The sequence below is a fragment of the Salmo salar genome, chromosome 10, assembly GCF_965601325.2.
Source record: "Salmo salar chromosome 10, fSalSal1, whole genome shotgun sequence".
In the NCBI taxonomy this organism is placed as follows: Eukaryota; Metazoa; Chordata; class Actinopteri; order Salmoniformes; family Salmonidae; genus Salmo; species Salmo salar.
Window position 1 is genome coordinate 5,078,465 of NC_138300.1, and position 12,551 is coordinate 5,091,015.

General features: G+C 41.9%; 1 protein-coding gene across 9 annotated transcripts in view; it reads right to left on the reverse strand.

Moving 5' to 3' along the window:
• The window catches only part of LOC106613452 (ephrin type-B receptor 3), a 123,011-nt gene that overhangs the window by 35,571 nt on the left and 74,889 nt on the right, over positions 1–12,551 (reverse strand). For all 9 annotated transcript variants that reach the window (XM_045687258.2, XM_082956680.1, XM_082956683.1 and 6 more), the window contains 3 exons: positions 11,612–11,767; positions 8,921–9,256; positions 69–193 (listed from right to left, as the gene is read on the reverse strand). In XM_045687258.2, the coding sequence (XP_045543214.1) occupies positions 69–193; positions 8,921–9,256; positions 11,612–11,767 (617 nt within the window). The remainder of the gene's footprint in view (positions 1–68; positions 194–8,920; positions 9,257–11,611; positions 11,768–12,551) is intronic.

Consider the following 12,551-nt stretch of genomic DNA (forward strand, 5'->3'; position numbering starts at 1 on the left):
GACAATATTATTACATCATGTGAAATAGGATGTGGAATTAAGAAGCGTTGATTTACGTTGTTGCTTACCTTCTCATGGTACTTAATCTCGTAATCCAGAATGATTCCATTGGGTTTTTCAGGGGGCAGCCAGGAAAGACTCATGGTGCTCGCTGTGGCCCCCATCAGGTGAACTGTAGGTACTGCAGATGGTGCTGTAAGAGAGGGGTAGAGGGAAGGAAATATGCACTTTAATTCAGTATTCTGTGTTTTCTGAGTTTTACACCCTTTGTATATCTACACAAGCCGAAGCATATTGATGCTTTGCAGATCTTTGTGATGTGCTGTGCTTGCGATACTTAGTACGCTATGCAGCCAGCCACTCTCTCCCCCTATAGCTCTGCTGTTCCTTTTCCAGACAAGGGATCTGTGATTCTTTCTCAGCAATGAGGGAATCAATCAACAAAATGGTGGCGCTTAGTATTTGTAAGATCCAATACACTACCTGTGCGGCACACACACACGCACATGCACACACATACATGACCTCACCCACATCAGGTTCATTTCTCAACCCACTCGTTATTTGTGACCTGTGTATGACTACACACACAGCAGTCTGTCTCTCTCTCTCTCCCTTTCTCTCCAGGCATGTCCAGGCATGTTTTGTTTCTGAGTCACTCCCACTGAGTACTCAACCCTGATCCATCCTCACCTCCCTAGTTCCTACCCTATCATTCGCTTTTATTTAACATCCAGTGTCCCTTCAGTCCTTCTTTAGTACGCTCAAAAATTCCCCTCTTTCTTAATGATTCTCTTCCCCAGTTTCATCTGTCTCTTTTACTCCTAGTATTCTCCTCTTCACCCCCCTCCCCCCTTCTCCTTCTCTCCACCAATACTCTTTGTTAAACGGTTTCTAATCCCCAAGTCCGGTACTTTGAACCTTTGTTTCTCTGCCTTGTCATTGTCACCACCACCACCCTAGACCTCCCTCTCTCTCTCACACCCTCCCCTCTTTCTCTCTTTATTCTCTAACCCAAAGCTCCATCACCACGTAGTAGCCTACCACCAGCCACCCATTCCTCCCTGAAAATCTCAAACCTCTCCCTATAGACAATACTCCCTGGGCAAACTCTCCAGGTCATTGGGAGCCTCCTCCTGGCCGAGACACTGGGGAGTAACCAGTAACCATGGCGGGCCTCACACGGCTTATCGTCTCTATTTATTTTTGGTCTTAAAAGTTGAATGCGGAGAGTGGCGAGAATGGTGGGGAATCTAAGTATAATCTGATCTGGGTGGTGTCTCTCCTTCCCCCCTGCTGCTCCCCCCTGACCTACACTCCTCCTGGGGGGTGCATAGTGTGGGACGGGGGTCCCTGTTACCATGGGCGCTTGACTTTGTGTGAAAGTGGGGGTGCAAAAGCTTGGAGGGGAGAGGGTGGCAGGAGGGGATCAGTATATTTTTTGAATACATTTTCCTGCAATTCTATACTGTTTCTTAACATGTGGAATACATATTATTTGTTTTTTCCACAATCAATTATATTGAAAAAGTGTTTTAATGACTAGTTTACTTATCTACCTACTTCCCTGAAAATCCCACCTCCAATAATTCATTGACTGGTCTGAAACCCTCCCAACCATGTGACTCACAAACATCCTGCTCCTTCCCCACCCACAGTGATTGATTGACAAGCCAAACTGTTAAGAATGTGGCCAGGATAACGCATGACAATGAGAAAATGAAATCAAAAATGGGAAAAATAATATTGTTTTACCCAATGTTGTAATTGGTAGGTTAATAAGAAAAAGCATTGTTAAATTGTTACGTTTTCATTTTCTTTTTGTCACAAATAACGTGATCACAATAATGTCACAAAAAATGTGATCTTTGATTTATCTTTTAAATGTAAAAAATGTATTTTCTCAATATGGCAATTATCTGGTAGGGTATTGAACAAGAACTATGAACTTGAAAATGCAAATTGGAGTACATACAAAAAAATTGAGTTACTCATATACAGCCTGCATATGTTGTTATTGTGTATTCCTAATTTGACTAATAGAAACAAAGAAAAGCACTACATACATAATGTAATCACGTATTTGGTTCTTATAACCACATATCCTACACAAATCCTACTGTAGCCTACCTGGAGAATCTTACATTTTTAGATGAGAGAAAATAAGAGGGTTTTACATTTGAACAAATCTGTAGCCTGCAGTTATAAGACTAGGCTACTATCAATAATTTTCAAATTGTCATTCTGTTTAATAGTGGCCATTTCAACAACATACCACAGTGAGTAGGCTACATATTTGACAACAAATTGTGAAGAAACATAATAATCATAAAAAGTATGAGAAATAACAGAAGTGTTCTCTCAGCTAGCATACAAACGTTCCAATTTTCCTCAGACCTGAACTTTTTTTGGCAGCATTGTTTGAAGCGCTGTCACCATGAAAATGTTTAACTCTTAGAGACCCCTTCCTGCTCGGATCCCGTTAGCGGGATCGATTTGACAACAGTCAGTGAAATAGCAGAGCGCCAAATTCAAAACAACAAAAATCTCATAATTAGAATTTCTCACACATACAAGTATTGTACACCATTTTAAAGATAAGATTCTCGTTAATCCAACCACAGTGTCCGATTTCAAAAAGGCTTTACGGCGAAAGCAAAATATTAGATTATGTTAGGACAGCACCTAAACAAGAAAAGCCAAACAGCCATTTTCCAAGCAAGGAGAGGCGTCACAAAAACTAGAAATACAGCTAAAATGAATCACTAACCTTTGATGATCTTCATCAGATGGCACTCATAGGAATTCATGTTACACAATACATGTATGTTTTGTTCGATAAAGTTCATATTTATATCCAAAAATCTCAGTTTACATTGGGGCGTTATGTTCAGTAATGTTCTTGCCTCCAAAACCGCCGGTGATTTTGCAGAGAGCCACATCAATTTACAGAAATACTCATCATAAATGTTGATGAAAATACAAGTGTTATGCATGGGACTTTAGATAAACTTCTCCTTAACCTCTTACATCTAGACGTTCCGCTAGCGGAACACCTGCTCCAATATCCAATGATGGGCGTGGCGCGAAATACAAACTCCTCGAAAATCCGAAAACTTCAATTTTTCGAACATTTTACAGCATTTTAAAGACAAGACTCTCGTTAATCTAACCACACGGTCCGATTTCAAAAAGGCTTTACAACGAAAGCAAAACATTAGATTATGTCAGCAGAGTACCCAGCCAGAAATAATCAGATACCCATTTTTCAAGCTAGCATATAATGTCACATAAACCCAAACCACAGCTAAATGTAGCACTAACCTTTGATGATCTTCATCAGATGACAACCCTAGGACATTATGTTATACAATACATGCATGTTTTGTTCAATCAAGTTCATATTTTTATCAAAAACCAGCTTTTTACATTAGCATGTGACGTTCAGAACTAGCATACCCACCGCAAACTTCCGGTGAATTTACTAAATTACTCACGATAAATGTTCACAAAAAACATAATTATTTTAAGAATTATAGATACAGAACTCCTTTATGCAATCGCGGTGTCCGATTTTAAAATAGCTTTTCGGCAAAAGCACATTTTGCAATATTCTGAGTAGATAGCTCGCCATCACGGGCTAGCTATTTTGACACCCACCAAGTTTGGCACTCACCAAACTCAGATTTACTATAAGAAAAATTGGATTATCTTTGCTGTTCTTCGTCAGAATGCACTCCCAGGACTTCTACTTCATCCACAAATGTTGTTTTGGTTCAAAATAATCCATAGTTATTTTCAAATATCCTCTGTTTTGTTCTTGCGTTCAAGACACTATCCGAAGGGTGACGAAGGGTGATGCGCGAACGCTTATCGTGACAAAAAATTCAAAATATTCCATTACCGTACTTCGAAGCATGTCAAACGCTGTTTAAAATCAATTTTTATGCGATTTTTCTCGTAAAAAAGCGATAATATTCCGACCGGGAATCCCTGTTTTCGTTCAAAGACTGATAATCTAAAATGGACTCTTCACGTGCACGCGCACACCCGTCTCATTGTTCTCAGATCGACCACTTACCAAATGCGCTACTGTTTTTCAGCCATGGGCTGCAAAGTCATCATTCAACGTTCTGGCGCCTTCTGAGAGCCTATGGGAGCCTCAGGAAGTGTCACGTTACAGCAGAGATCCTTTGTTTTCAATAAAGAGAGTGTAGAAGGCCAAGAAATGGTCAGAGAGGGTACTTCCTGTACAGAATCTTCAGGTTTTGGCCTGCCATTTGAGTTCTGTTATACTCACAGACACCATTCAAACAGTTTTAGAAACTTTGGAGTGTTTTCTATCCAAAGCTACTAATTATATGCATATTCTAGTTTCTGGGCAGTAGTAATAACCAGATTAAATCAGGTACGTTTTTTTATCCGTCCGTGAAAATACTGCCCCCTATCCATAACAAGTTAATATAACCGCTGTGTCAGATTTCAAAAATGCTTCACCGCGAAAGCACACGTTTGCTATAATCTGAGTACAGCGCTCAGACAACAAGCCAAACAGAAACCCGCCATCTTGGAGTCAACAAAACTCAGAAATAGTGTTATAAATATTCACTTACCTTTGATGATCTTCATCAGAATGCACTCCCAGGAATCCCAGTTCAACAATAAATGTTTGTTTTGTTCAATAAACTTAATCTTTATGTCCAAATACATCCATTTTTGTTCGCGTGTTAGGTTCACTATTCCAGACGCGTGCTTGCTAACTCCAGACGAAAAGTCCAAAAAGTTATACTACAGTTTGTAGAATCATGTCAAACGATGTATAGAATCAATCTTTAGGATGTTTTTAACATAAATCTTCAATAAAATTCCAACCGGACGATTCCTTTCTGTTTAGGAATGAAGATGAAGTCAGCTAGCTCCCAAGGCTGAGCGTGTGACTGAACTCATGCCTTATTCTGGGACACCTGGTTCCATAAGCTCTTGTTCGCTCCCTACTCACAGTAAAAGCCTGAAACAATGTTCTAAAGACTGTTGACATCTAGTGGAAATCTTAGGAAGTGCAACATGACCCCGTTAACACTACAAATTAGATAGGGATTCACTTGAAAAACTACAAGGCTCAGATTTCCCACTTCCTGGTTGGATTTTTCTCAGGGTTTTGCCTGCCATATGAGTTCTGTTATACTCACAGACATCATTCAAACAGTTTTAGAAAATTCAGAGTGTTTTTCTATCCAAATCTACTAATAATATGCATATCCGACCTTCTGAGCCTGAGTAGCAGGCAGTTTACTCTGGGCACGTTTTTCATCCGGACGTGAAAATACTGCCCCCTATCCCAAAGAGGTGAGCAACTGAAGGCAATACACAACTTCTCTCATAAGAAATGGCCTATGTGGCATCAATATGAGTCAGAAACATTTAGTCTAGTGTCAGAATTGACTACAAAGTGTAAATAGGAAAATGTTGGTCATAAAGTCAGTCTCGTCCAAAACTGAGTTTTGTAAGTGAGTTAGTTACGACGTACATGAGGGTTTTGGTATGGATTACTTACATGCCCACTTTTGCCAATTACACCAATTTCCCAGAGACAACAAATTGTGGCCCGCCCCCAGCTGCCATGTGGAGTTTTTGGACAATGTTGTCAAGTTTGCATCTGGGTGCAACACATGCACATTACATTTTCGCTCTGCAAATAGGAGTGAAAATGGGCTTCCATAAAGTTGGTGCCAACTTCCAATGCATTTCAACAATATTGCCAGATGGCCAGGAAAGGAGATGGCCAGGAATGGAATCTGTTCATTATTATATTGTTACTAGCTAGCTATCTACTTTCATTATACAACATTATTTGATAATGCTAGCAAGCCAGGCTAGCTATGATACCACAGTTGAAAGGGGAATGATACTGTAGCTAAGTAAATACATCACGCTAATGATGTGGCTCAGTTGGTAGAGCATGGTGTGTGCAACGCCAGGGTTGTGGGTTTGATTCCCACGGGGGGCCAGTACAAAAAAATATAAAAGTATGTATTCACTACTGTAGGTCGCTCTGGATAAGAGTGTCTGCTAAATGACTAAAATGTGATGTAGCATGTCAGAGGAAGATGAGCAAATCTCATGTTAGCTAGCTACCTTGCTATCAACAGCTAATTGTAGGACATTTGCATTTAGTGTCAATACAGGGCAGGCATTGGATACTAGCTAATCATACGATGTAGCCAACTTGCTTTCAAACTTTCTTTCAATAAGGGTTGGCAGACACTAGCTAGCCAACTCATTTCAACTCGGACAGATATTGATAACTAATCTGGATTTGCAAGTTAGCTAGCTAGCTAGCTAGCATTCGGGGGTGTCTGCCACAACATGCCTGTTCTCATAAAAGTTTAATATGTATTTTCTAGGGCAAAAATAAGTGAAGGATGGTACTTGTGGCTTTGGCTCTGGCAGAAAATAGCAAAACGTGTCAGCAAGCATTCAGCAACGTACACAGCTGGTTGCATAGAAACGGCATCAGCGTCACCGGCCTGAATCTATTCTGTACTTACAGTCCCTCTATTAGCATATAAATTACTTCCAAACTAGAGAAAGTTATTTTTCTCACTACATGTTTATTGAGTGATGATATTTTATTTCATTCACAGGCTACAACCTGGTGGATTTGTTGTTCAGCAGCATCGTGGGAAACCTCCTGCCATATCAGGAGCTGTTACAGAAGTCTGAGGCAGTGGCCAGACACCAGTCCCGGTTCAGAGTAATGGAGGACACCTGGAATTCACCTAACCACCATTGATAATGTAATCAATGCTGTGTGTATATGTGTGTCTTGTATGTTGTAAGAAGGTGACCCTTTCCACTGTGCCAATGGATTACTCCTGGGCCAGAGTGAGAAATGACAACCATGCTAGCACGTGTCCCTTGTGAATCAGGATCTCTGATTGGCTATGTTCAACCGTGTATCTAATGCTGTCTTCCATGACTGCATGGTGACAGTCTTTCTCTCCCTCCCTCTGTGATATAGGAGCTGGGTCGGATATAGGAGCCAAAGTCAGGCTGCTTCATGACCAGTATCTGTGATGAGAGGGGCCTGGAACTAATCTGCACTGCCATGCCCATCAGGCGTTGGCAAACACCACATAAGGGACAAAAGGTGACTACTTATAAGACAGTACATGACAAGTGTTTAGTAATATCACCCTTTCAATACATGTCACTCATCAGGAGGGATGGAGTGTCATGCACTCCATTCCTCCTGCCAACTGACTTTACATGTCCATAACCTGTAATACATTACATAGATGGAAGGGACTTCATGACCCACTGGAGACTTGAAGACAGAACCTCACCCAGAGAGCTGTGCATGTCAGTGTGTGGTTAGACAACCAAATCCTTAAATGTGGCCAGATAGAATGCCATTCTCGTTCTGGTTAGACAGCAAATGTTATACTCTACACACAACTTATTTGTATTTTCTAGGAAAGTGAACTCATACTGTCTTTATAAGAACATCAATATGACATTTACAGCATAAAATGTTTTGTCCACTATACCAAAACCGTGTCGTGCGGGAGCGAAGCAAACTTTTGAGTCGTCAAAACCACTCAGCTTGAGGTGACAGGGGGAGGGGTGCAAAATGCAATCTGTTAATTATTATATCATATATAATATGGACATATGTATTTCAATACAGACTAGCTCAAAACATTACTAATCATTGAAAATTAGAAATTACATGTTTGCACCCCTATTTTGAAAGTGGGTCTGCAGCTGCTCCGTTTGCTCCATTGCTCTGGCGTCTATGCCTGTCACCCGTGTGGCACCCGGTGCCCGACCCTTGCGCAACAATGGGGGACTAAGGAATCCCCACCGGAGCCCCAGGCACAAGCAGTGGGCCATTCCCATTCCTTTCGTGAGGCTTTGAGGAGGAACAGAAGGGAGATGAGGGACACATGGCAGCAGAGAGGGATAATCCCAGGGTCTGTCTGAGCCTGTCTAAAGAGCAGACACTACATAGAGACCCATACACAAACCCCAGCTATATATCAGAGACTTATACACAATCCCTGGCTATTGGCCTACACCAGGGAAAACTCCACACAGGAACCAACACACAACCCCAACAAATCAAAGACCAACAAATAAACCCCAGCTGTAGGCCTACATAAGGGTAAACTCAACACAGAGACCCAGACACAAACCCAGGCTATATAGGCATACAGCAGGGAAAACTACACAACTAGGAATAATACACAATACAGACATCCACACACAACCTCCATACAGCAAACCAAAGACAGATTGCATCGGGTTTTGTGGTGCAGATTACTATGGTGGCCTAGTTACCGAAGATGCTGTGGGTTGACAGTGGGTTGATCATTGTGGGCAGAACAGTGTCGGTTCAATGCCTAGCCATACAAGCAGCACTGCCTCGCTATTGCTATTTGCGGTGGTGTGTGCCGAGCGCTGTGGGCGTGTGAAATTGTCCTTCTGTAAATCTCATTCAAATGTTTTTCTTCTCAATCTTCACTTAAAATACATATATATTGTATGTAACCCACACCTACATGCAGAGGAAATGTATCTGAACAAATGTCTGCTTTTACCTGCCTTGCTGCTGTAAATCACTATTTTTCCTTGAAGCAACCATCATCTATTATCGAAAAATGCTTCACCCTATTGTAAACATCACCGATTGTAGCACACTGCCATTGTGTCCTTGAGCAAGGCACTTCACACCGCTAACCTACTTCAAAACCCTGTTCTGCAGCTGACCATGTTTTGCTTCCATTCATTCTCACTCTGTACGTGTCTTACCTTTTAGGTTAGGAACAACACAAGACATTCAAAAGACAACTGTCCGTTTCACAATGGAACAATAAAGTTATATTCAATCCTATAGACTAGCCTCGGTTTTACTTACCAGCCTGGTTAGTGGTGATGTTGACGGCGGAGAACTGCGGAGTGTACGGGCTCTTATTCGACACGCCGTTGACGGCCTGGATCTCAAAGCTGTACTGGGTGTGTGCCTGCAGGTTGCGGACCGCCACACGACGCTGCGTCAAGCCCAGGTGGCGCGGCGAGATGTCCACGTTGTCGTCGCAGCGCGAGCACATGCCACGTTCAGGCAGGCACTTCTTGCAGATGATGTTGTAGAAGATGTCACCTCGACCGCCAGAGTCGCGCGGCTCGCTCCACTCCAGGACCAGGGAGGTCTCATTGACGTTGGAGATGACGCTGCGTGGCGCAGAGGGGATGGCTGTGGGGGAAGAAAGAAGAAGAAAAAAAGAGGAAGAAAACAGTGTCAATTCATTTCAATTCAAATACGCTTTATTGGCATGACAGAAGTATTGACAAAGCAACAATATTGAACAATTCAACAGGACATGAAATATATTTAGAACAGGGAGTAGAATCTAATAGATTCTATTTCAATAGGACTTTGGTGGTAGTGGTAATGGATGAGGGTTAATTCTCTCTGTGTTTTGAGTGCTTAGAGAACTCAATATGAAATAAACATTCTGTGAAACTCTTTCTGTAAGGAGGAGAGCGTATGAGAGCGTGTGTGTTAGTGTGCGGGCACATGCATTAGTGATGCACGGATTGACTCATAGCCCGCAGTTCCCACAGTTATATCAGGGCCGGCGGATTTTGGGTCATGAAATATTGTGTGGATGAAGGGCGGGTGGATTGAATAAAGAGAAAACAATATCTTTAAAAATCCATAAATGTATAATTCTTGTGCAATTTATATCTATAGGCTACATTGAGGTTTTTCTTTCATTATTTTAGGCTATTTGGCATTAGTGTGTAAGCCTAAGCTTAAGGGCCTAACTGTACACGAGCCAAATAGCATACAGAACAAATGCTGTTGGGAACGGGCAGAAAAATTTGGATCCACAAAAAGGACAATGCCGGAGTTTAATTCAATAAGAGAGTTGAAAATAAAAAGGGAGGGTCATAAAAGTAATGTTTGGGAAAGATTTGGTGAAGTGGTAAAAGAGGAAGGTAGCAGTGCTAGCTAAGTTATATGTGAAGATTTTTAGGCACTATACAAATTCAACAGTCCCAGTCAAGACGGGGACTTCAAATAGGTCTATGGCACGTCAAGGGAACTGTAACCTACTGTTCAGATGAGTTAAATGGAAACTGAAATCTCACATATACATAATATTAACTCCTGCAGAATTAAGGATTTCTTGCAGTAAAATTATAAATCAAACGTAGGCAAACATTTTACTCGGGAACAGGAGTGGAGAAATATGATTTCTTTCAGCATCTTGAGAGAATGCAAATACGCTGTTAGATATCATCTGTAGAGGTGCTATCTTTATCAGCATCAAAAAAGCTGATAGTATTTCAACCACATAACATATGCATCCAATTCAAACTGAAATCTTTTCAGAAACATGTGTCGTTTTCATAGATTTCTGTTACTTTTACAACCGGTCAAACAAATGTCATTTGGACATCTTGCACAGAAAATCACAATTGCGATTGCAATTTTTCTCCAGTCCCTAAATGTTTTTGCTCCGGGAAAGAAGCAGAGGTAACAGAGAACTTTACAATCAACTACATTGAAGCATTCATTCTCTCTATTTATGATGTTATTCTGGTGAGCAAGGGTTTAATTACTCTTCTAGGGCAACATATAATGACAGAAGAGAAGCTGCATATATCTAATTATAGACTAACAAATAGCCTACCAAAATGTTTGAAATTATATGCAGAAACATATATAAATCAGGCCAAAAAAATCCTGCAACCCCTGTCAAAAAAATGTTACACCGTATCTGACTGTAGCCTAGAGCACATTTTCTATATTAGCAGGTCAGGGTCGGTTGCGGGCCTCAGATTTTCACTTTATCACTTATAGTCGGGCGGTTGCGGATGGGTTATTAGCAATTGCGGGCGGGTGCGGGTAAACAAACAGCTGACCCGCACACCACTAACGTGCATGCCTGCCTGTGCACTCCAGTGCGCATGCATGAATATGTGTGTTTGTGGAAACAGCTAAGGGGGACAAGAGAGACTCTTGGCAGCAGCGAAGCAATTGTTATCCAATTATTGTGGCCTTATCTCTGCCTGCTCTGTGGGAGAATCAAACAAACCTCCTAACAACAAGAGAATATAGGCCCTCTGTTCACCACAAGTGAAAGGATTACTCCCTGTGTGTGTGTGTATGCGTTTTCTCTTTGCTCTTAACTAAGACACATCCACTAGATCAATTCCTACACTCTGCCAGTGAGAGGTGGCGGCTGCACAGGCGGATAGGCTACGGTGTGCAAAAGGCACTGATAACGTTGGGATAGCGCTTGGAAAACATTGGGAGAGTGGCTGTGTTTGTTGTACATGTGGCAATGTGGGAATGTTCTCAGGCCCTTCAGAGAGTGCTGATAAAGGTAGTGAGTGAAGGTCATAGTCCAGCGAGAAATTAATAGTTTCTTGAGTGTCTTGGAAGAGGTCGTGAATGGCTTAATGGCTGCAGAAGTGAACACACAACAATACCCACAACCTCAGTGTATATTCAGGCCCTTGAGTGTAGTAGCATATTCTAATGTGTGTTGTTTGTTTGTGTGTATGCAGACAGCAACTAAATGAGAAAAAAACGTACTGGTGCAGGCATTGTCAGGTGAGTCTGTGTCTGAGCGGTAGTAGCCGTTTCTGCAGGAGCACAAGCTAGCTGCTCCAGAGCTGGTCCGGCTGTTTGGTGGGCAGGGAGTACAGAAGCCCTCACCCTGCTTGGATTTGAACGTGCCCGGGCTGCAAGCTGAGAAAGGGAGAGATCAAAGGAGTGAGTCCAAAAGCCAGGAACTACACAGATAAGGTGGACAAGATTAACACAGGTGAATGAAAGCACTCATTTGAATCTCAAGAATAGCAATATTGTACCTGTGTAAAGCTCGGTTGTAGTTGTTTGCATTTGCGTGTGTGTGTGTGTGAGTGCACGTTGTCTTGGCACTCTCTCTGAGCGTCTGTGATAAACGATGGCTTCCGATATGATTGACAGCTCTCACTGCCGTGTGTGTGTGTGTTTGTTTGTTTTTGTTTTCCTTTTTTCCGCCTCTCTGGAGAGCACATCCCCCAGCAACATTATAGGAAGAGGGCATTTGAAGAAACACGCAGTCCTTTGCATAAACCCGTGCACAGATGCACACACTGTCATCCCAAATTACTAACACACCCCTCATAACAAACACACACACTAGCGTGAAGCCTTCCTCTGAACTCCTTCTCTTATCCCTGATACACACACAAATGTATGCACACACACACATATGCACGCTTGTACACACGCACACAGACGTACACACACATATATGCATGTTTGCATACACACTTAAATATACACTTGCACAAGCACACACATATGCACACACATATGCACACACACACACACACACACACACACACACACACACACACACACACACACACACACACACACACACACACACACACACACTTTCATGACGCTTGGTAACAGCCTTCACTTCCCAGTAACATGCTCTAAATACTATGAAGCTTTTCTCAAAAGTGAGCCTATCATCTTC